We start from the raw sequence: 20,499 nt of genomic DNA, 5'->3' as shown, positions 1-20,499 counted from the left end.
GGCCCTTTACCTTCTAAAATAAGTTCTCTCTTTGACCACTAGATGGAAGCAACAATTCATTATATAACCCATTCTACACTCACTTTGGTCTTCTAGTCATGTGGAACCAAAAACCTTGTTAATCTTTCGGAGCCTCTGAACTATATTTGGTGTCAAGATAAAAAGGCTTGGCAGTGTTTTCATGATGGGTTTTTTTAGGATGGATGCAGACCCACTTCTTCTTTTATTTAAAGGAGATTGGCTCTAGAATGAACATCAAGCTGTGACAGGCAGGGGGATTTCTGATTTATCTCAAGGGGGTTATTGTAAATCACTGACTCAATATTTCTGGGGAGCTAGACTTCTCTACTTATAATACACCAAGTTTCACTTCTCCCTAAGATGCCAAACGAACCTGGCCCACCCTCCTTTGCTCTCTCTCTCTCTCTCTCTCCCCTGCTTCCTGTGTTCTTCTATTCCCCGTACGTCCATCTATTACTGCAGACACCACACACAAACCACATTCCGCTCCTCTCTCTCTTCCCCTCTGTCTAGTGTTAAATAGTTAATGACCCATCAGTAAAATAACTAATAGGTCTAAAGGGAGAAGAGAAGAGGATGAGGAGGCATTGAACGACTGAGCGAGGGGACAAATCAAGTGAGAGAGCAACAGAAGAGAGAAGGAGAGAGGAGCAGGTGCGGTAAGAATAGAGGGAGGCGTACTGTATTATTTAAAAATGCTCAAACAAGGAATTTAGATTTAGATTTAACTTTTTAATCCCAGAATAAAGTATGTCATTTCATTTGTCAGAGCTATTTTCAGTTCTGGCCCAAAGTTTCCAGAAATAAATCCTTCATCCAAGAATTCCACACAAGAATTCCACTTTTCTGAGCGATTCCAAGCAGCCAGATCTATCTTTCTTATTAATGATGGTGAATCCCCTTTATCATCTGCTACATGTGTGTGTGGTCCATGTCGGACACCGAGGCTGCTCAGCCTTAAGTGTCATCGTTCCAATCGGCCTTTCCGGTTGTATTTACGAGTTCTATCCCCTCTGCTGACACCAGAACAGGACAGACCGAGTTTTTCCCTTTGCAGATGAAAAAGGGGATCGAGTTAAGATGTTAGATTTTATTCACTGATACTATTTTTATACTATTTCATCTCAGGGCTCGTTTTGCTCCCTGTGGGAAAACAAGAGATTACAGAGGAATTATGTGAATGGATGGAACAGAAGGAAAAAAGGAACAGGGGAGATGAGGGAGAGGCTGCGATCGATCCCCATTAACCCTTCACCATTAGGAGGGGAGAAAAGTAAAGCTGAGGTCAGGGGAAAAAGAGGAAAATGGACAGGGAGCGAGAGAGCTTGTTACAAAGACGGCGAAGCGAAGACGATGGGGAGGAGGAGAGGAGGAGGATGCCTTCTAGACTTTATCGGAACAGGAGTAAAGAGGGGCACGACTGAAATGACTGAGCTGGAGAGAAATGGGAGAAAGGCAGTTGAAGAAAATCGATGGCCATTTGCACCGATAATGTCTGTCTGGGGAGTAGTAATGCAGAGAACACGTGAGCGAGAGAGAGAGAGAGAGAGGGAGAGAGAGAGAGATGCGTGTATACAGAAAGGGAGGAAAAGAAAGGAAGCATTACAGAGAACAAGATGAGGAGGAAGAGGGAGAGGGCAGAGGGATATTAGCATTAGGAATGGAGGGATGTGTTGGGTGATGGATGATGGGACAGTGAATTAGAAATGCTTGTTTTCTTGTAATTGGGAAAAAGAGAGAGTTTGTTGTTTGTGTGCGAGTGTGTGTGGGCTTGTGAGGTGGAGTGAAAGATTGCTCCTCTCAGTTGGATGAATTACTACCTGGGGAAGTGAGAACAGTTAACCCCTACTCTGCTTTTCACAGAACTAATCCCAATGTGTGTGCTCAAAGCTAAAACAGTGTGATGCTGCGTGTGTGTGTATGTGTGTGTGTGTGTGTGTGTGTGTGAGACAAGCAGCCTAATCTGAGTTCATGAGGAGTATGTTTACACTTACAAATCCTCCTACAGACGTCTCCTCCTCTCTTCCTCAAATACATTCAGCTGGCTCCATGGAGTGTGTGTTTACACACTCTTCAATCTCACTCTCTGTGAGATGACCTAACAATTCAATTAATGGACAAAATTACACGACCCATCCCGCTGATCTGCAAGTCTAATGAGGTGCACAATCTCATCAGCATGTCCCCTGTGTGTGTGTGTGTGTGTGTGTGTGTGTGTGTGTGTGTGTGTGTGTGTGTGTGTGTGTGTGTCTCCACGTAAAAGTGGAAAGATAAACTGTGACATAAATGCTGATGCAAGGTGCAGGATTGTGGTCAAATCTCATTAGGAGTGTGTGTGTCTGAGTGTGTGTGTGGTAAACCTGACATAAACGCTGATGACTGGGTCAGACCAGGATCAGCCAGGAGGAAGTACAGTCCTTCAGTTAAGATCAGGGGCTCAAACCTCACTGCTGTATCATCACATGTACATATTTATAGATTCTTCTAAGAAACGAATGAAAGGAGAAGCTTGTCCGCTTATGTCACGAGCTTTAACTGATGAAAGAAAGCGCTTCAGTCATTTGCCTTCTCTAATCTCGAGCCACTCAGCTGCACAACATCGCCATGACTCAGCACAGCGCCACAGTCAAGACATTTAGAACATGAATTACAGATGATTACTCCCTTACACTCAATTCCAGTTTCCGACATGTTACTGGAAACGCAGACTGAACACCAGGCTGGTAGCTGCTAATGGAAGCCTGATTACTTTCACATTAGCATCTGTCAGACTTTTCCTGAGACCTGTTTAGGACTCTGGATGATTAATGATGCTGACGCTCACTTAAAGGAAAATGCAGTGTCTTGTTTACCCCATAGTGGCGCTGAAAGGCTGATCAATCTCCTGCACAGCTGTGGCTTGAAATTGGTGTTTGGAATCAAACTTTTGCGAGATTAAGGACAACCACTGCCTCTCCTCAGGACCTCATCTATAAGACCATCTTTACTTTCCAACACCAAAACACTATTAGCTCAGATGTGACTTTTATGACTAGGGATCAATGGAAGAGTAATGTCCCGTAGCTTTCCAATCGGAGAGGAATCTATTTTTACGTCCCAGTTGAGGATAATAACTTTTGGTTTGCGGTTTGTTGTTTGATCTTCTCTCGACTCATCCGTGCCTTATTTCTTTGCCTTAACATTTGGACTACCTGCTCCACCCAACTCCCCCTCTCCCCCAAAAGGGTCCATGCCCATTAGTGGTTCCTGCTCTTCGGTGCATTAGGAGGAAGAGTGCACCAACCAACATGATCTATTGTAACCTTAGCATGTGCGTGGAGGTAAGTGCTAACTAATGCACCACCAGAGGAGGAAGCAAAGGTCTGAGCTAAAACCAAACATATCATGCTGGAAGCTAACGAAAGTATTGATTGATTTCTTTGTTTACATGCTGGAAATGCTCAGATTGGAGGAAATAGAGGAGGAGCTGGATACCAAAGTATTCAAAAAAGCTGAAGGCCCTGATGGATCAGAGGGAAGTGATGATGAAACCCTTTCTGAGGAATTTCCCTCTGACGATTCCATATTTCACTTGAGCAACACACTGTGTCCTTGTCTGTCAGTGTGCTTGGCATGGACATTAATGATGAATAGTGCATTGATGTAGTGTGAGACTGTGACAAATAGGTCATTGATCATCTGGTCTCAGGCACACGCACACCAGAAGCTAATTATGCCGTCCAGTCACTGCTGTTCAAGCCTCGCGGTCATAGAGACAATTTGAGCAGATAGAGAAATTAAAAGGACAAGAGGACAAATGGCATCAAGAACACTGCGTTTCTGTGTGTCATCTGTGAGAAGAAAGGACAACTACATAGGATAATGGAGGGAAATGACTGAACTGGCTAAAGAAAGGACATAAAGCTTGTAGAGGGATTCAGTGAAAAGCAGACGAGGGGTCTAGACCAGAGATCAGCTACCTGTTTTTAAGCAGAATCTAGAAACGGATGAATTCTATGAAGGAGGACAAAGACAGATGAGTTGGCAGCTGGATGTCTTCTTTAAAGCACTTTAAAGAGCCTGAAAGTCAAAGGATGAGAAGAAGACTCCAGACAGTGTTCAGGGAAGGTTACGCAAGAGACAAGAGAAATGCTAATTCAGCGCAAACGTGAAAACTTCAACATTTCTTCTACTTTCATACACATTATCTGTCCATTTGAAGAGGTATTCATAAGGACAATGGGAATGAAGTGAAGGGACACAGGAGAGGGAGGAGAGGGAAGATTTGAAGAAAATGAGAGTGGAAGTAGACAGAGGAAAGAAGAGATATGAAACGGTGATAGGAGGCAGAGACCTAAAAGGGAAGAGACGAGAGCCGAACGGCGAGATTGAAGAGGAGATAGCGAGAAACAAATTGCCCAAAAGAGGAGAGAGGGAGAATGGTCTTCATTTCCTTAAGTGACTCGAGGGCCAAGATGAGAAAGACATTCCATCTGTCTGTGTGTGCTCAGATGCAGATAAGGAGGACAGGCAGGGAGACAGAGATGAGGAATGTAGTCGTTTGTTTTCTTGGAGTTAAGGGTGATAGAGTGGAAAGAAAGGAAAATGATTTGAGATGGAACAAGAAGATGAAAGAGAGACAGCGAAGTGGAATTAAAACCTGAAAATTGGATGAAATAGACAGGATGTGGCTAGATTGACGGGCAGAAAGGCAAAGCAGATGTTTGGAGGAGGCAGATAGAGAGAAATGTTGTGTACGTGTGGCGGTGTGTGTGTGTGTGTGTGTTGTGAGAATCAGCAGCCAGCTCTCAGTGAGGGACTAATAGGCTCCATGTCCCGGTGTGAAGAGTGATGCCAGTCCCCGTCTGTACGGCCACCTGCTGCTCTGCTAACGTCACGCAGAGGTGTGAATGGTCTGACCTTGGCACCGTCTGTGTTTGTGTGGCAAAGCACGCACCCTGAATTTCATGTATCTTCATTAAAATACACACAAATTCTGCTCACTGCCCACAATCTCTACACTGACAGGGATTGAAGTGCAGTGTGTTTCCTGCCTGTGTGAACATTTTTCAGTATCTCTGGTTGGTACACACACACACACACACACACGCACATGCAGGGCCGTGTGTGTTTCTGTATATCAGGTCTGGGTGGGGTTTGCTCATGAGGACCCCTTAGCACTTTACACACCACAAACTAATTGAAACGAGCTGACTGCCATGGAAAATGAACGGTGTGAAGGACAGATGTGTGTGTGTGTGTGTGTGTGAGAGAGAGAGGGAACAGACAGCGGTTGGAGGTTGAATGGCTGCAGGTGTGTGGTTGGAACACTCTGTGAGAGGGGAAACTTTAGTGGAAAGAGTAAAGTTGTTTCCATACAAGGTCATTTACACAAAAATGAAGGAAAACAGAAAGGGACTGAGTTTAAACAGGAGTGAGCTTTTAAAGACTGATCACAGATAACACAGATATGCTGTATTCTGAATCAAAAACAACATTTAAACAGGTTAAATGGCATTGTTATCGTTTAGTGAGTGTATCTCTGAGTTCAAATCTGTTGTTTTCCCTCCTTATAAACAATCAGACGTGTTGTTTTCATAACGCTTACATCATCTAACCTCGTCTCGCTGGGCACTGACGTCAAACTCTGGTCTCAAATCTGAATCTCACTTCAATTTAAGCTGCAGCCTGACTTTCAGGTCTGACCCACATACAAATTGGAAACTAAGATGAAAAAGACTTTTTAAACGGTGCCTAATTTGAATCTGAGCAGGCCGAGCCACTTCAAGAAACATGTGAGAGAGAGAGAGAGAGAGAGAGAGAGAGAGTTGCTGTAGAGAGCAGAGAGTGATATAAGAAAATGTCCTCATCTTTTGGTTCCACTGTGATGCAGTTAGACAGATTCAGTGAAGCAGAGTACGATTTAAAAAAGTGATGTGATTATCTGGCCAAAATGACACTGAAGGGACCACACACACACACACACACACACACACACACACACACACACAAGAGTCCTCTCTCAGGCTAAATCTCAACCACTGTGATCTATTGCTTGTAAAAGCTCCTTATCTTGCACAGGAATTAGACGGACGGACAAAGAAAGAAACAATGTGGAGGAGAAAAGTGAGAGAATACTGGAGACATGTTATGAGAAAAGAGAAAGAGAGTGACAGCGGGATGGAAAGGGGAGAAAGAGGGAGAGGATTACGAGGAGAGGACACTATAATGGGCTTTAATCCTTTTCTATTAGGATCCAGGGATTGTTAAAGTAGAGTAAAGTCGTGTCATTTGAAAGAACAGTTTGTCTAAGATATCAGTCCATTATCATGTTGTTCCTGCTGACAGCCCTCATGTTAACATTATGCTAGTCAGTAAAGATATCCTTTCTTTCCTCTCAGTAATGAGATTCAAAGGTCATACAAGCTTAACAGTGATGTAATGTTACAAATCAAGCAAATACATTCTTCCTGGCCTTGGATGAACTTCATTTTGGTTTATTTCCCAATGTGTAATCTTATGTGTAGAGGCAACTAGCTGAGCAGTTACACATCAGATTAATTTTAGGGTTGGTTGTTCTTCTTCCTGTGCTGAATCAAATCGGACTTCTCGAGCGTGAATTTGAGTATTTGGAATGTTCTCATAATGAATGCAACGCAAACAGTTGTGAGTGTGTGTGTGTGTGTGTGTGTGTGTTAGAGAAAATATGTTTACCTGAAAGCTTAGAGCTAAAGTGGAAAGCAATAAAGGAGGTTATTGGTGTGAGACGGAGGGACAGAGGGACGGGTGGATGGATGGATGATGGATCAATAATTGGATATTACACAACCTCCTCCAAGCTATCTTTAGAAAATGAAAAATATTTCTCAGGGATGGTGCATGAATGGGATGAGGACTGCCAATCAAAAACGAGATTAAGCAGGAAATAGATTTGGATAAAAAGAGAGTTTGGTCTCTTTGAAAAGATGGGAATGAAAGGATGGGAAAGTATTTGAATGTAAATGTGACGGTGATGAAAATAATTCTGGCGAGCACCTAAAGGGATTTAAGGAAAGATTGAGAGGCGTTCCTCAAATGGATTTTCATAATACCCTTACCTTATTATGGAAAACCCCTGAAAATGGGGAAATCTAAATCATACATCAGGTTTGTCCCACACACACACACACACACACACACACACACACACACACACACACACACACAGAAATACACAGATTTGCTTTCATTGTCACAGATTGGAGTTAAAATCCCATCCAACATATGGGAGAGCCAGTTCTTACATCCTCCAGTGCTGCTTTTTGAAAATGTGTGTTGCTGTGTGTTATGGCTGCTGATCTACATGCTATTCATGCTGGAAGAGCGTTTAAGTGGGGGATGAAGCTCAGCTGGGTTTAACCACCAGCGTCTCCATTTCAGCTTCTATTTACAGTGCTGAGTGCACTTGAAATGAAAGTGCTGTTGGATGTCACACTGCAGGAGAAAACAGTGTCTATAGCCGGATCACAACACTCCAGATCTCATGTCGTTTATGTTTCTTTGGATGTTGATGTATAGAAATATCCGTACATCTGTTTATGTGAGACAAACAGTGAAGAAACAGAATGATATCCTATACCTTAATACATCAACAGGTGACTAAGACCTTTCCATCAGAGGAATAAGACTTCTGTGGCGACCCGACTTTCAATAATCTGGCAAAACAACAGCAGCATAGAAATAAATGTGAATAAATGAGCGGAGCACTTTTTCCCAGAGCGATGGAGACATGAAGGACACAAAGAGAAGAAGTGTTCATGGGGGACAGACAGATAGGGAAAATCTATCAGTGTCCCTGCTCCCAGATGGTACACACTGTATGTGTGTGTGTGAGAGTGTGTTTACATTTGTGCGTGTTATCTGCCACAGTAGGTGTCCTTGAATGCTGACCGTGACTGTTCAACTACATGATGCAGCACAACGTCCCTGTGCTTGAATGCAAACCTTCAGTCTGACAGGAGAGTAAACGCACGGTGCACGCTGGGGTGTATCCATGGGGGAATATGTGTGTGTACATGTGTGTGTGTACAGTCATGTGTTAGCCCCACATCAAGCTGTAACACACAGCACGGTGCATCTTTAAGAAATGACACCAAGTGAAACAAGATTTGGACTAATGGTTTATAATTTGATCTGGGATGGAATCTGAATAATTAGATAGCAGGACCTGGAGAACCTTCACAGACATTAAGCACGATCTTCCACCTTTGGAAAGCAATGCAATTTTATTGTCTAATTACTCTAAATAATGGAAATGAATGAGCTTCCTTCCAAGCTTTCCTGCTGCATCAAGTGTGGGACAATGTGGAAACGAAGACCGCTGCTGTTATAATCATCCCTATGGGCCTCTCTCGCTCTCTCGCTCTCTCTCTCTCTCTCTCTCGCTCTCTCGCTCTCTCTCTCTCTCTCTCTCTCTCTCTCTCTCTCTCTCTCTCTCTCTCTCTCTCGCTCTCTCTCTCTCTCTCTCTCTCTCTCTCTCTCTCTCTCTCTCTCTCCCCCTCTCCCTCTCTCTCTCTCTGTTCAGTTACAAAAACCGTCTGGGGTTCAAGGGTCACTCTGCTTTTCAAATTTTCCCATAAACTGTTTCAATAAAAACAGGATGCTTATCAGGGCGTCGGTCATCAGATAGATACATGCACACACACGCACACACGCGCACACGGACACACGGACACACACAGACAACTGTGAAGCTCTGCAGAACAGCTCAGTTGTGCTGCATGTTGGAGCAAACACACTGCACAACTCTCTTGTGTGTTGGATTTAATACACACACACACACACACACACACACACACACACACACACACACTTGATTATGACCCCCTGACAAGTGTGTGAGTGACAATGACAAGTAAACAAGATGAAGATAAACACTTATGTTTGCCCTCCCAAGTTTCACTTTGGCACAGGAAGGAAAATGGACACCACACCCACTTCCCACAACATACTGCGCTCTGTGGACTGACTGATCCAAGCACACACACACGCTGCTAAAATATCAGCTGCAACCACTGAAGGGCTACAAATGAAGGTGAAACATGGCTTTGGTAGTGGAACTGGAACCTAAAGCAGCAGAGTTCTGAAACCAGGCATGTCTAAGAAAAGAGACCACTGGGTAAAGAGCAGTCAGTGACATAAACAGTGTCAAAAACACCATCGCCAAAGGAACCAATAACACTCTGTAGTCCCGGCGGGATCACAGCAGCTACAGGCTACAGGCCTCAGTATGTGACCACAAAACCAAGCTGCCATTCCAAGCATTTGTTGACATAATGGCTTTTTTGTTTTGTTGACAAAGGAGAGACACAGGAATTAAGAAATGGCATGAATATCTTCCATCTGAAGTGCAGCTGACACCAGACTTTAAGGATAACACATACTGTAGATGTACAAGCACTCTCCCTTTTTTCTCTTTTTCTCTCTCCCTAACCTCACTCTACCTCTGCTTTCTCTCGCTCACGCTTCATCTCAGCTTCATCTCTTATTCCCCCTCTTCATCTGCACTTATTTACGATCACGCAGCTTCTAATCAGCATGTATGATGTATCATTATGAAATCAGACTCTCTGTGCAGATTGTTTGGGTTATAGCCATGTTCTATAAATTGTGGTATGAGTCTTGACTGTCAAGTGCATATAATTAGCAAACAGGACAAAATCACAGTGCAGCAAATGGGACGTGGCCGCAAAACTAAACTTGTTGATTCACACAACCCAGGGGAATAGTATGAGGAAAGGGAGTGAAAGTGAAGACTGTTCAGTAAAGAGCAGTGTGTTTGTTGACTGCATGCTCCTTGTTAGGTTACAAGCAACTACAACATCAAAAAGCACGTGTGTGTATGCTTTCCATCCCTGCATGTGTGTATATGATGATGTTTCTAACTATCTGCAGCTCCTACCAGCAGCCTCATTGGTTGTTTGCTCAGGTGAAGGAGTGTCATGTCCCCCGTCTGCTGCAGTACCGATCTGTACCACCAGGAGCCGCCTCAGTGATAGCAGGTCAGAGTCTTTGAGCCCCACCTCTAACAGGCGCATGATGGTCCGGCCTGGCTGACCGCTCATTACAGTAACCTGGGAATAGAGACAGAGGAAATGGGAAATGGAATTGGAAATGTTTCGGCAATTACAGTAGTCATAATATCACAAATGTTTGTTTTAAAGGGCTCACATTGTCTTCCATGAGTGATGACTCGGTGAATAAACTTGAAAGGCACTTTTACATGATTTTGAAACATTCCTGACAAAGATCAAAACACTGCTGCTCAATCTGAGGATGAATAGCGGTGATTAGATTTTGACGCCATTGACGCTCTGATGGAGGCAAACAGATGAAGTCATGTTGGACTGATGCTGACCATCCGGCTCTATCACATTAACTGTGACAGTAAGTGATCATTCCAAAGAGATTATGGGTGCTGGACTCCATTTCCTGCTATTTGGCCAAAAGTAGAATCTGCAGTCACAGCCAGACACAAATCTTGTAGTAAGTGCTCCACACAAGGCAGGCGCACACACACACACACACACACACGCACACACACAGCACCGTGTGTCTGCTTCATGTCTCTCTGTCCCCTAATAGCACTATTCATATCTGCTGACGTAGGAAACAGCAGCTCTTAGTGTAATCATCAGCCCAGAGCTTTCTAATAAAGCTGGATGAATTTGAGAAAGCACCATCAACAACCCAGAGCCTTACATTACCACCACCTTTTGTTCAAATTCAACACGGATGACGCTGACTCCTCACTCTGCACACTATCGAAATTTAACATGTGAAAAACTTTGAAGAAATTCAGCTAAAGTTCCTATTTCCCTCAACCTCCAAGTATTAACAACTAACATATTGCATTCATGTTGTTGCTAAGGACGATTAGCTCCAAACTTGCCTGGATGTACATTAAGATTTAATGCTCTGTAAGCTTTCATTGTTTATTGATTTCACCATTTAATCCAGTTTAATCATTGCCCTACCCTAGCCTAACCCTGAAGACACGCTAATTAATTTTGAATTTTGAAAGCTAAGCAAATGAACACTAGGAGAGCTTTTATAATGTTTTGTACACTAAATGCATTTCAATGAATTTAGGATACACCATGAACTGATCAATGTTCCGTTTCTGGTCGCTGTTGCTGCAGGAGGATTGTATGTGTGTGTGTGTGTGTGTGTGTGTGTGTGTGTGTGTGTGTGTGTGTGTGTGTGTGTGTTCCCACAGGCAGAGTGGGGCCTTTGCAACCAAAATGTCCCCTTTCACGTTTGATTGCCATGGTGGGCACAAGTTGGCTGGCTTACTAAACTTTCAAAGGCCGTTTCATTGCTGCATTCAAAGGCAGTAAATCAGCCTTTGAAAAGATGGTATATTTGATTTCTTTTGGAGTAAACTGTCAGGCTAGTGCTGAGCTAACATGCAGGCGGACTCCTTTACAGCCCACAGCCAACCTGAGCTGCATGTGTTTGTAAATGCATTCAAACGGTCCATCTGTATGCGTCTGTACACGTTTGTGTTCCAGTATTTGGTTATTGCTCTGGTGTGAAAACTGTTGCTTCTCTTCTATAGCTTTTGCTGGCTTACCTCCACGGATGTGTTGTTGCTAGGCTGGTGTCTGGTATACTGTTTAAACTGCTGTACGCTGTCAAGCACTGCCCGGCGCAGCAGTTCTGCTGCTCTGGCTGGTTGTTTGATGCAGCCTTCACCTGGAATAGACCTCAGCTCATCAACACAAGAACGCAGCCTGGCCAGGTTACCACGAACCTGCTGAAAGGACAGAAGGAGAGTACAAAAAGAAAGGTAGGGGGGGAGAAATAATGAGTGAGGGAATGGAAAAGAGATAAACTTCATACAGTCCCATTTTCATGACTCTTACAAAGACATTACCCATTATAAACTTAACTGAAACTTTTCAGTTGCAGTTTTTAAACTGCAACTAACTTATTTTGGGCATTTGTCTATATTCAAACTAAGGGCTGACAGAACAGACAGGAAACAAGAGGAGACAGACAGAGGGGAACGGAACAAGAGTCCCCAAAACCAAACCAGAGACGTCCAAACCACCAGGACACCCAGTGTGAGGTTGTTTCAATCTATTACCAGCACACACCACATACTGTATGTGTACATGTCTGCCTGTATCCATCTATTTTCTCTCTTACCACAAATGGCAGTAGACATTCCTGCTGCTTGCTGATGACATACAGACTGAGAAGTGGAATCCTACAGGGTCCATCCAGACTACAGGCCAGGGACAGGAAGTTATCCAAAGCATCACACAGCACTGTACCAGTTTCAGACCACCAAGGTGGCAGAGCCTCCACAATTAGGATCCTGGCTGGTTGCCACAGAAACGAGGAGGACCAGTAAACCAAACTCCCACACTGGGGGGAGCCAATTGGCTTCTTCCTGTGGTCCATGGAAGTGAAGTCTGAAAACAATGAGCACAAAATACCACAATTATCAATAAAGTGAGTGAGAGAAAGGTAACATGAATATTTCACCTCAATGATGCCACTTAAGGTTCCATCTGTATTTATTGGCATGGTTCTCAGATGTGTTTATGTTTGTAGAAGCCTTGCCAGTTTGACAGTTCTAGGTTTGTAGATGAGCGTCACAAACCCAGTAAACCAACAAATCTAGGAGACCATGGGGAGGAAAACCAAAAATAACAATGCGGTGCAAAAACCAATAATCTGTGCCCTGTAATGACAATCAGGCCATAATGTGAGTAGTCTCAATAGAACAGGACTAAATAGGAGAGATGAACAAAAAAGGAAATCTGTAATAGTAATTTCATCAACATATCAAACTCAGTTATATAAATATTATTAGATTAGATTAGTATGTTACAACATCTTATCACTGCTGTTAGTAGTATATGTTATATACTGTATATATGTACACTATATATAAATGATAAAAACAAACCTGAATTTTGTTCTCAATCAAGGGTTTTAAAAGAAGGAAATCAAATCTACATTGCCTCAGATGCAAACGCTGTCAGAAAGACAGGTGGGAGGCAGCAGTCAGTCAGTCATGCAGAACAGGCCACAGGTGCCGAGGGATGCAGTCCACAGAGTCATTCATGTCATCACACACCCTGTCATTACATCTGTATTTCCTCTTTGTGTGTGTTTTGTGTGGGTGGCGTGTAATCATCACATTAGAAAAGCGAAAGCACTTATTTGGCAACAGCAACGACCCCCATCACTGACACATGTCACAACAATTAGTGAGTCATTTCACTGTCACACCTCGTCACACCTCAGTGAGCGAGAACAGGCACAGAACACAGAACACCTGTGAGGAAGCAGGTACCAAGACAAAAGGTATTCTCTTCATTTTCCCTGAGGCCGTGTTGTTTTGCAGATACTTACTAGCACCGCTTGCAGCAATTAATAGAATGAATACATTTACAGCCGCTGCTAAATATAATGTTATTACTCAGACTGACATGACCTGCATCATGACAAACACTGTTGAGATGGACATATAGAAAGATAGAACCTCGAGAACGATCAATGCTGCTTTAACAGTTAACTAACTGGACATTTCTATACAATACATATAATATTCTATGCAATGAATTCAGAGCCAGATGCAATATTGTATCATCCTGTCATCATCATGTCAACCTCCAGTATTTGTGCCACCGGCCTGCTGACAACTGCAATCAAGCAAGGACTGAAGCTGTGATAATAAGTGACATGATTAAAGACAGGAAATAGAAGCAGATATGACAACGCCATTCATCCAAAGGCTTGAATTGTTGTCTGAGCAAAGCTCTACTGATTGATTGAACTATACAAGAGAATCTGAGGTCTGAGAAGTGTTTATTATCTAAGATGTTAAATCTGAAATGAATGTCTGTTCTGCTCTGACCTTTACAAAGATGAGCTGATTCACCAGTAAGAACAGTCAGTACAAGGTTACTTTGAGAACATGTGTTTGATCAGCGCTCCTTCTCTTCTCTTCTCTTTCTGTTACAGTTCTGCCTTGAAGCCAAATTCTCTTCTTCTTACAAACCAGATCACTGCCTGTGCAAATAATAAAGCTTCAATTTGCCGTAGCTAGATCTTAAACCTTAGTGTTCCATTGAATAACTATACTTGAATAAACGCATTTTAGAAACATAATTACCAAAGCAGTACAACTAGTGTAATTTTGCACATTTTTCAAAACATGTCAGTGGTTTGTTTGCTTTGTGTTGCGCCATGTAAGTCACGCATTATCATTATTCTTACAGATGAGTCATTGTCAATACGAAAGTGCGGAAACGGAGGAATCAACAGTCCCCTGCCTGCACCACCAACTACGTATACACACAGTACGTAACGTAAACTACGTACAGTAGGTGAGTAGGTGAGCGCACAGGTCCTTGTCATTAAAGGTAAACACTGAGGTATAATAGTTAATTGTATCAAATAAATATATACTATTAGCTAAATAAGTATAACACATGTGAGGTATGATATTTTCGTAGAAACACAAGAAATTCGTTTTTATTAGAAATGTCAACATAGCTAGCTATATTGACAAGCTAAATTCATTCACAATATTACCTTTTTCCAATTTCCGACTCCTTTGCTGGTGGAATATATGGACACAGTTGATAACAAATATATAGGAAGTGTCTCTGGGCAGATTAAATAACAAACACAGCAACAAACATCGACGGGCTAACTAGTTAAGTAACTTTGTGGTTATTTCTTGTGTAGCTGGCTAACATTATCAGCGGGCTGTGGGACGTCGATGGCGGGACACTGAAGTGATTCATCATGAGAGCCTTGACGAGCACAATCAAAGGATATAAATCGGTTAGATGAATCATTGCACACAATTTCGAAACAGTTTCTACTTCTCATTACAAACTGTCATTACTTTGGATTAACTTGCATTTAGCTTCCGAAAGACTTGCCAGTGTTAGTATATCACGTAAAATAATCTTAATTTGTGTTCCAAAGTCTGAATTTCCCCAAAAATACAATTCACTGTTAAAATAAATAATGAATAATATAATTGTTATGGGGTTCTGGGAAATAAATGTGGCAGAAAAACACTTATCTTGACATTCAAGGAGAGAAAAACCATAACGAGCTCACTTATAATATGTGTAGAACCAAAACTGTGTATTTGCCTGAAAGAAAATAGAGTTACTTGTTTGTTGCCCTCTGAAACCAGCTGTGTTGGTCGGCATGTAGGTAGGTGTGTGTGTGTGTGTGTGTGTGTGTGTGTGTGTGTGTGTGTGTGTCGTATGAACACACGCATTCTCACATACATATAGTGCAATACATAATTTTAACTGGCTGTATGATATTAATGCGATTAATGAGTGGAAATGTGAAATGTGTACGTCTGCTCACAGGAGATAAGACATGGCGTGTGTGTGTTCGAGAGAGAGAAAGAGAGAGAGTCTGTTCTGCCAGATGGAATTCTGTCCAGTAAAAGTGAAGACTGTGTGTGTGCGTGTGTGTGTCCTGATGATTTAGGTTTACTGTCTGGACTCACAATTTTCATTCCTTCCGCCTTCCTCAAACCGTAAACATTCCGGCACATCTGTCATCTACCTCAGACCATCTGTAGTCTCTTTTCTTCCCACTCATCCTCCATTACACCTCACCTGCCTGTGAGAGTTAAACACTCTCCTCGGATTTGCTGCGCTCAGAATATAGCTAAGTGTCATTCTCTTTTACAGTTCTTTTTCCCTAAACTTTCATGTTTGTCTATTAGAAGCAATCAGACCTTAATAGGAAAACTTGATGCGATGAAATAAAAAAAAATGACACATCTACACTGCTCTAGTTATTTTGTGGAGGAATGCTGTCCAAAAACAAACAAACCCTAACCCTGTTTATGTGTGTTATGGAGACATTAGTGTTCTGTCATGGATTGGTTGAAGCAAACATGGGTTGCGACATGGACAGGTAAATCGCTCATGCAGGATGCAGGATCTCCCAGGGATCCACAGGATGCAGTGTGACTCCACTCAGATTTAGTGCAGCTAAATTCCACCTGACAAGGCGTTTTCTTCCAAGTAGAAATGCGATTAACTGCTGTCAAACGCAATTTTCTATCTTCACTGGAATCCCGCACTAAAAATTCCTCTCCACTGGAGTTCATAAATTTTAAATTACCGATACTTCCAGCTCTGGTGATTGTCACATAAAACTATTCAATCTGACGTCATCTAAAACCCAGTAGCAGGTACAAAATTACAGAGCAGCTGAAGTGGCCTGATTCTATACCTCTGGAGAGGTGTTCACAATGAAAAATGTTCAACCAGAGTTAATCTCACTTTAATCTGCTTTGACTCAGCAGTATGAATGTCAACAAAACCACACAGTGTTTTTTCCCACATGAGACCCATTTCAGAACCAATCCAATCCTATTGGTGCGGAGGATCTGTTTGGGTCTTAGTGTGATGACAAGTATTATGGGAATTGTTGCTGTGGGAAGAGTGTGTATGCTTTGTGTATCTAGGCTTAGCAATGGTGAGCTTTACTACTTTGTAGTACTGATCTGGGTGGGAAAAGGAGAGGAATGTTTGCTGGCCAAGTATGTTTGTGTGTAGAATACAACAGCATAGAATAGAATAGAATACCATGGGATGGAGCAGAAACAGTACAATGAATGAATGTGCAAGGGATCTCAGAAAGGTTGGTCTGGGTGCCATGATTGGTGAGCTTTAAAAGAATGGGTGCAGCTTATACAGTCTTTAAATCCATCTGAGTAAGGGTGGTAACATATTAGTGTAGCTTGTTGCTTTGCCTGTGTTCATAAATGTCATCTTTCTGCTGCACTGGTCTGTCATCTGGTTGTGATGTTCTCCTGCTACATCTCTTTCCTAAACCTGCGTTCATGTTATCACTACGCTGTGTTTGTTCATCAGAACCCATTCATATAATTCCTTGATAGCGACTAAGTGGTGCAGTAATGTCAGCACGTTCCCTCGAGATTTACAGAGCTTCATGGCCTTCACAGTAATGACATCATTAGCAGACGCCGGACTGAGGTCAAAGAGTGGAAGCTCAGACATTATGGGTCAGAACCCTCTTTCTTTCTTTCTTTCTTTCTTTCTTTCTTTCTTTCTTATTTAATTCTTATTTAATTCTTATTCACTGTGAACCTGATACCATTCAAATTCTGCTAAATGTAATTACCAATTACATCTACTGATAATCTAATTCATTATTGGGAGTCTGGGGACCCTCTGCTGACATGGTGGATGGTGAGAGGTGGAGGCTGATGGAAGTGTTGATTCCACATCCTGTTACTTGTAATAGATTTTTTACATACACACAGAAAGTGAGCTTTACCTATGGACAGACTCTCTTTCAGCTTGCGATTGCTGTGTCTTAGCATGTTCATCTTATCTATGACCTCATCTTGCATGAGACAGAGAGAAGCATCAGATGCTCCTGATGATCTTGTGACTACAAACTGATCAAACTGGCCCGTGTCTCAGCTGTACCACATGGTCTGTAACGTTATGATGTGATCAGGTCATCTCAGGACAGTCTCATGATCTCATTTATATTTTATTATTGACTTGGCTTATGGCTGTGTCACCAGCAGCTGTTAAGCCCCACCCACTGAGCATCGTCATTAGAAGGTTAACCAAAGACAAAGGACTCCATTTGGTTGAATGAGGATTGTGTATCTTGCCCCTCTATCAGCAGCTGTTACATCGTTAGTTGCAGTTGAACAAATCCCAGTCTGATCCAGCTAATAGCACAAACAACCTCTCATCCCTCACCCTTTAATATTGGAGAGGCCCACAACCTTACAGTGACCTTTGACTCTGAGTTGTCTTTTGATGCGGTCCTGGATTGCTCAACTGAGACAGCTAACCAAGATCATGTCATTCACCTGCAGACTATGTAAAGGTCATCCATGCTCTTATCTCCTCCAGACTTGATTATGGCAATGCACTTAACTCTAGTATCAGCAGGTGAAACGCTAAAGACTGCAGTTGATACAAAATGCTGCTGCCAGGCTTTTAACACTAGTTACTTGTCAGTTTCAGGATTGATTGAAACTGGGCCTCAATGTGGCAGCTGTGTGGTGCTGTACTATAGGAGAGAAATGACCTCACTTCCTCCTGCAGATCACTAATGGACAGTATAGACAGTATAGCTCTGTACAGTAACAGTTCCACAGCATGGTCACATAGCATCTGGTGATGTCTCATGTGGCTCTCAAACAATCCACTCTGTTGTTGCTCTTTGTTCCCATTTTGCTGACATTCTGTGCCACATTCATGAAATGAAGGAGCAGTGACAAAGACTGAGGCTGAGGTGGTCCACCATACTAATGACCTTGTGTCTGTGTGTTTGTTTCCCCTCCTATGGGGCAAAAGTCATTAATCCATTCTCTATAGTGGCAGGGTACAGGGTACGGGCAGGGTACACTCTGGATAGGTTGCCAGTCTATCCCAGAGTAAAGTCACACAGACGGACTGCTCAGTCACACTCCCATTCACACATAAATGCAATTTAGAGTTTCCGATTCACCTAAGCTGCATGTCTTTGTGGGTGGGAGGACACTGGAGCACCCGGAGGTGTTGGATGGTGTGGTGGATTTTATGAACACCTAAACCAACACACAAGGGGAAATGCTGTTTCATCCTTCAAAGCAAACAATGTCACAAATGCAGTGCTTTAGGAATTGCCCTGTGTTTCCTGATGACTGCAGCAAAGTACTGTAGGTCCAGATAATATTTCATTCTGTATGCAAGATTAGAAAAATGGCCGGCAATGTCATTGCTCCCTTGCTTTCTCTCTCTCTCTCCTTGCTCGTGCATGCAGGGAGGAAGCGTTGACACCAGAGCGTAGTTCCTCATGGTAACGATGTCACCCCTCTCCCTCTGTGTGTCTGTCAGCTCAGTGTCTTCCTGAGGGCTGTATAATGATTCCATCACTGACTTATGTGGGCGTGCATGTGTGTGTGTGTGTATGCACAGATGGTCGGACATGTGTTGCATTGGTTCTTGTAAATATATTCATGAATCTCTCTCCTGTACAACTGATAAGAAGATCCATGCCAGTGTGTGTGTGTGTTTGTGCATATAACCTACTGTGTACCTCTACCATTTCTTAACACACTGCATCTTCTCAGCACTGCAATGCCTGTACTGTCTCCAATGCAGAGATCTAAGAACACAGTGGATTTTCAAAACGTTACACTGCACAGTAGTTTAATTTGATATACAAGTACAACAAATATTCCATTAAACATTACATGTACAAACTGAAGAGGCCTTTTAGATGAGAGGTGAAACGTCTTCAAGCCTTTACCAGCCAAGTCCAGTTGTCCAAGATTGACTTTCCTTTGATACTGAAACACACAAAGATGGACTATGATTGAATTATTGTTGCTGTGCCTCTCTGTGTGTGTGTCTCTCTCTCGTTCCTCTATATTTCCTCTCTCTTTCTCTCTCTTGCTCTCTCAACCCAACCGGGCCAGGCCCACCTAGAGCCCGGTGCTGCCTGAGGTTTCTTCCTGTTTCAGGGGAGTTCTTCCTTGCCACTGTCACCAAAGTGCTAGAAATCCAAATGCCCGCGTGTCTTTAACCTGCCTGCAGTTGCTTTATGTAACATCCCTAAAATGACTTTGGCAGCCATGCGTTTGTCACCGTCTCGCCGTGTTTTCAGGCAGAGAACCATGTTTGCTTCCTTCCTTCCTTCCACCTACCTGCCTGAGTCACCTCCAGGAAATAATTTTTAAATGTTGAAACAGTGATGTAATTGCTGTGAGTTATGTCATCATCAAAGTTAAACCAGATGTAAATTTTGTGGTATTACAGATTCAAACACTTTATATTTGTAAAATCAACAGAAGTCTCAATTTAAGACAGAATTAAGCAAAATATAGATGAAAACAAACACATCCGGCACTCTTATCTGTGTGTACAGATATTATAGGTTAATGCATCACTAACATTCCATTTAAAGGACGATTTGGATGCTCTTCAGTCATTCTCCTCGCTCCCTTCTCCCTTTTCACCTTCCCCTCTCTCCATCTCTTCATACCTTGCCTCCATACATTTGCATTTACATTTGAGGTGCTTACATTCAGTGCCTCTCCATAGGGACTTCACATTAAGTGAACATATGGAGGTTAAGTGTTCTTCAGCAGGATCGTTACACATAACTTCTTTCCTCCACTTCTGCCTTGATCCTTCCAACCGCCCAAAATTCTTTCCCTTCCACCCCGTCCTCTGCTCCTTCCCTTCCCTCTTAAGTGCTCCTCTGAATCAAGGTGCTTTGACGATTGTTCTGGAATGACAGTTTTTCACCCTAATCCTCAGACCCGTTGTCATGGAAATTGGGCTCTCCAAACGGCTCCATTCAGAGCCTCTCACATGAAACATGAATGATGAATTTGAGTTGGTCGGTGCACGTGCACGCGCATGTGTTTGTGTGTGTGTGTGTGTGTGTGTGTGTGTGTGTGTGTGTGTGTGTGTG

The 20,499-nt window shown here is 42.7% G+C and overlaps 1 protein-coding gene across 1 annotated transcript in view; it reads right to left on the bottom strand.

Moving 5' to 3' along the window:
* Positions 1-17,395, bottom strand: part of m1ap (meiosis 1 associated protein) — a 21,701-nt gene extending 4,306 nt beyond the window's left edge. Inside the window, exons 1-4 of the mRNA XM_076170796.1 lie at positions 17,350-17,395; positions 12,193-12,461; positions 11,615-11,797; positions 9,941-10,112 (exon numbers count right to left, since the gene is read on the bottom strand). Coding sequence (XP_076026911.1) covers positions 9,941-10,112; positions 11,615-11,797; positions 12,193-12,461; positions 17,350-17,395 — 670 coding nt within the window. The remainder of the gene's footprint in view (positions 1-9,940; positions 10,113-11,614; positions 11,798-12,192; positions 12,462-17,349) is intronic.
* Between the last annotated feature and the right edge of the window lie 3,104 nt (positions 17,396-20,499).

The sequence above is a fragment of the Genypterus blacodes genome, unplaced genomic scaffold (genome assembly GCF_046128005.1).
Source record: "Genypterus blacodes isolate CSIRO-AG114 ecotype Tasmania unplaced genomic scaffold, CSIRO-AGI_Gbla_v1 ptg000232l_1, whole genome shotgun sequence".
NCBI lineage: Eukaryota > Metazoa > Chordata > Actinopteri > Ophidiiformes > Ophidiidae > Genypterus > Genypterus blacodes.
This window is presented reverse-complemented; position numbering and strand designations above follow the sequence as displayed.